This window comes from Mytilus galloprovincialis, chromosome 1, assembly GCF_965363235.1.
Source record: "Mytilus galloprovincialis chromosome 1, xbMytGall1.hap1.1, whole genome shotgun sequence".
Classification (NCBI taxonomy): Eukaryota; Metazoa; Mollusca; class Bivalvia; order Mytilida; family Mytilidae; genus Mytilus; species Mytilus galloprovincialis.
Window position 1 is genome coordinate 84777724 of NC_134838.1, and position 4639 is coordinate 84782362.

At 35.4% G+C, this 4639-nt stretch overlaps 2 protein-coding genes across 2 annotated transcripts; both read left to right on the top strand.

The window, feature by feature from the left end:
* The first annotated feature begins 369 nt into the window (after window positions 1–369).
* LOC143042514 (uncharacterized) lies at window positions 370–3315 on the top strand. The gene has a single exon (XM_076214868.1). It carries the CDS (start codon window positions 532–534, stop codon window positions 3313–3315), a length of 2784 nt encoding a protein of 927 aa, XP_076070983.1. The 5' UTR covers window positions 370–531.
* Window positions 3316–3422: 107 nt separating this feature from the next.
* Window positions 3423–4346, top strand: LOC143061471 (integrase/recombinase xerD homolog). The gene has a single exon (XM_076233765.1). It carries the CDS (start codon window positions 3423–3425, stop codon window positions 4344–4346), a length of 924 nt encoding a protein of 307 aa, XP_076089880.1.
* Window positions 4347–4639: the final 293 nt, after the last annotated feature.

Below are 4639 nucleotides of genomic sequence, written 5' to 3' on the forward strand. Positions count from 1 at the left end.
TTAACTTTAAAAAAAAAGGGGGGGGGGGGTATTTTCTTAATTTATCTGAGCCAGAAATTTTTCCGCGCAAACGTTTTATTCCGGTTTTTTTTCGATGCTGGTAATCAATTTTTTTTTTCAACATTTAATACTTTAATGTATGGGGAAACTCTTGATTTAGAATATTTTTGTATCATCTGTAGGACCTTTTTTTTTTTATCCAATTGGGGTTCAGAATATTTCCATCAATACTCCCCCCCCCTCCCCGATTTGAAGTCAAATGGTCGTTCCCTTACTGCTAGAAAAGTTGTCCGAAAACTTTGCATTCGGTTCTACGTAATGAACATTTAAATGACATAGAGTTTACAAGTGTGGAGTATAATTTCTCACGTTTCGTAGTATAGGGAGAAATTATTGTATATACGGTACTAGCGTAGTAATTTTATAAGTTTAAGTCACTAGGTATAAGACACGTGACTTATTTTATAGCGGGAAATTTTTTCCCTGATATTATCACTTTCTAGCCCGCCGCAGACAGGGCAACATTCAAGTATGGACACCGGAATATCTAGTTCAATTAAAGACGCCATTTCGCTTGAAGTGAAGAATGCCGTTTCTAACCTTCAACAAGACATATTGAATAACATTTCTACTATCATGGATTCCAGATTATCGTCTTTCCAATCCAACATAAGACAATCTCAACAGGACATTTCACAGTCTCAAATTTACAAAATCGAGCAGACCGTTACTGACAATTACTCATTCAAGAGAAAAGGCAATGAGAACCAGTTCAAACATGAATCCAGGGTACTTTCCAAGCTGAAAGAAGCAGACGTGAACTTAGAAGGGCCAGATTTGAGCGTCGATTCCGTACAAACAGCTAAAGCCAAGATAGTAGAAGGTATGGAATTAGCGAGAGAAAGACAGAAACTGATTAAAATGGCAGATTCCTCGGAACTGGGTTGGAAGGTTGTGAGTGAATATGTGACAAATCCTATCGCCGACGATTCGGAAGATGAGAAGAAAATAATCAGGGCACAAAACAGAGCAGAAAGAAAACAGAAAGCAGAGAAATCTAAGAAAATTGTCACAAGAAAAGCACCATACACAAGAGAGAAGGCAGAGAATACCAACTCTTCTTGGAAACCTGGCAGGTGCTTCAACTGTGGATTGAGAGGCCATTGGACGGACAATTGTCCGGATAAGAAGAAGATAAGTACTTTTAAAACTTTATTTAATTTGCCAATCTTGACTAATAGTATTTGTTCAAATTTAAATGATACTGAACATAGTTCAATAGAAACTGATGGTCACATGACAGTTTATTGCAATAATAAGGTCAGTTTTAAATCGCCGTTAAATGTCACGGTTGATCAGCCGTCAGGTATTTTCTCACCTGTTGGTCAGTTAAAATCTAAATTACCTGAATGGAGATCAATTACAAGCAATACACATATTTTGGATGTTATCGAAAACGGATACAAGATACCTTTCAAGACCGAACCAAAATCAGAATTGTTGAAGAATAACAGATCTTCACTTGATAATCCAAAATTTGTTAAAGATGAAATAAGAAAATTAATCGAGAAAAAATGTATTTCAGAAGTAAAAGAAAGACCTTTTGTTGTAAACCCTCTTACAGTTGCTTACAATAAGAACAAACCTAGGCTGGTTTTAGATTGTCGGCATTTGAACCCACATCTATTTAAATTTAGATTTAAGTACGAAGATACAGAAAACGCACGAGACCTTTTTAAAAAGGGTGATTTTCTATTTAGCTATGATTTGAAATCGGCATATCACCATATTGAGATCACAGAAATACACAGGTCTTTTCTTGGTATTGCATTTGTTTTTGACGGTATAATGCGTTATTTTGTGTTTAATGTATTGCCATTTGGTATTGCAACAGCTGGGTATATATTTACCAAAGTGCTAAGAGAAGTTGTCAAACACATGAGGGCAGAAGGTAAACGTGTCATCATGTTTTTAGATGACGGTCTCGGAGGGGACAATGATTTTGAAAATTGTATGAATAGTAGTTTTGAAGTTAAAAATACACTCGAAAGATTAGGATTTTTAATAGCTCATGAAAAATGTCATTGGTTACCTAGTCAGAGTATGGATTGGTTAGGTTACACATGGGATACCAAAATAGGTAGAGTTTTTATTAAGGAAGAAAGAATTGAGAAAGCCGAAAATAGTATTCGCAAATTATGCAGAGAAGCTACAAACGGTAGATTGTTATTCAGTGCTAGATTTTTAGCCAGTATTTTGGGTCAAATCATTTCCATGATGATTGTTATTGGTGACAAGGTGAGATTGCACACCAGATACTTGTATGATTGTATCATGGGACGAGCAAGTTGGGATGCTCCTGTAAAGATGAACCCAGATGCTCTTACAGAAATTTTATTCTGGGAAAGCTCGTTCAGAAAATTAAATGAGCAGGGTGTTGACATTTGCAGAGTTGATCATGATTTCGTGTCAGATTTTGACATTTTTTGTGACGCCTCAGATGTAGGCTTCGGTGGTTATTTATCCACTCAGTTTAGCGTTGTTACTTGTGTTGACAACAGTGAAATGTCAGGTAATTGGACAAGTGATGAAAAGTTGGAAAGTTCAACGTGGCGCGAATTAGAATGCGCAAGACGAGTATTATGTACTTATGAAAGTAAATTTAGCTTAGATAACAAGTCGGTTAGCATTAATTCGGACAATAAAAACGTTCCACATATACTAAAGGTCGGCAGTAAGAAAAGCATACTTCAAAACATAGCAGTAGATATTCACAATATTTGTTCAGAAAAGAACATTACTTTAAATTCTAAATGGTTACCAAGGGCAGACAATCAATATGCAGACAAATTGAGCAGAAACACTGATAACGATGATTGGGGTATTCATGGCGAATTGTTTAATTATTTCAATGGTACATGGGGACCATATAACATTGACAGGTTCGCTACTCATTATAATACACACTGCACACGTTTCAACTCAAAGCATTGGTGTCCAGGTTCAGAAGGCATAGACGCATTCTCTCAAAATTGGGGTAAAGACACAAACTGGTTAGTTCCACCACCATCTCTTGTTCCTATGGTTTTACAAAAAATTCAGCATGACAAGGCTGCATGTACCTTAGTTATTCCTGAATGGAAATCGGCCCCTTTTTGGTCGCTGATTTACACATCAAAAGGTATAGCACATTATATACAAGACATAGAATATTTGTCTGGAAAAAGGGTGATAGTAAAAGGAGCAGGCAAAAACGGAGTATTCGTAAAATTGCCAATGAAATTTAGAATGCTAGCTTTGAAAATAGATTTTTAATAATACAATTGTTATTTGCAGGTGTGAACCTTAGACGAAACGTTGAAGCTGCTTTAGTAGAGAGTGGCGTTTCAGAGGACTGTAACATTTACAACTTAGCTGGAAAGATGACTACATTCCTTGTTGATTCGAGAAGTGAGAATACCTGTAAAAAGTACTATTCAAGTTTTAATAGATGGAAGAAATTCGCAATCGAAAACAGTTTAAATGAATTGCCTGCCGAGCCTGTTCATATAGCACTTTACATTACAAAATTGATAGATGAACAATGTTCTCCAAGTGTTGTAAATTCAGCTGTATATTCAATCAAATGGGCCCATGATATGAACGGTTTTAATGATCCGACAGAAAATTCATTTGTAAAATATCTTTTAGAATCCGCCAAAAGACGTAATGGAAGGCCTGTAAACAAAAAGGATCCAGTTAACAATGACATGTTGATTGATTTATGTTCTATGTACACAGATTGTTCAGATTTACTTATAGTTAGGGATCTCACTATGATTTTGTTGTCTTATTCGGGTTTTCTTAGGTTCGATGAGATTAGTAAATTAAGATGCAAAGATGTTAGTATTTTCGAAGATCATTTAAAACTTTTTATTTCTCATAGCAAAACGGATCAATACAGACAAGGGAATGAAATTTTTATTTCTAAAGGTATTACTATCGCTTGTCCAGTTAACATGTATTTAAGATATTTGTCTTTAGCTGGTTTAGACGCACAATCCGAACAATTCACATTTAAACCTATATTTAGATCCAAAGGCGTAGCCAAACTTATATATAAGAATAAACCTATTAGCTACACTGCAGCTAAAGAAAACATTGTAAAGAGACTTAAGCTGGTAGCCCCAAGTCTAAATCTTGGTCTTCATTCTTTACGATCGGGTGGTGCAACTGCAGCTGCTAAGTCTAATGTAAATGAAAGATGCATAAAGCGACATCACAGTGTACAAGCGGACAGTGACACAAAACGGAAGTTGCTGATCTGTCCGACGGCGATCGGCTCGTTGTTTTTCAAAAAAATATAGAATATCAACACAAAGTGTCCCATAATGGATTGTTCAGCAGCTCAAGGTAAGTGAATAACTACAATGATGTATTTTTGACCATTTAAAGCTTATTTTATGCTTTTAGCATCAACCGTCTTTTTAAAATAACTCCTGATCATGAAGAGGGGTCAAAATTTTGCAATTTTTCGAGTCATAAATCTTAACAAAACTCCGAAAATTCAAACATTTTCAAGATTTTTAATCGATACATAGTTGAATAATCATATTCCGCATACACACACAAAAGTTTGGTTCATTTTTTTTTATTATAT

Bases quoted from the DNA above. Each gene is read 5' to 3' on its own strand.
- LOC143042514 (XM_076214868.1), top strand. From the start codon at position 532: ATGGACACCGGAATATCTAGTTCAATTAAAGACGCCATTTCGCTTGAA.
- LOC143061471 (XM_076233765.1), top strand. From the start codon at position 3,423: ATGACTACATTCCTTGTTGATTCGAGAAGTGAGAATACCTGTAAAAAG.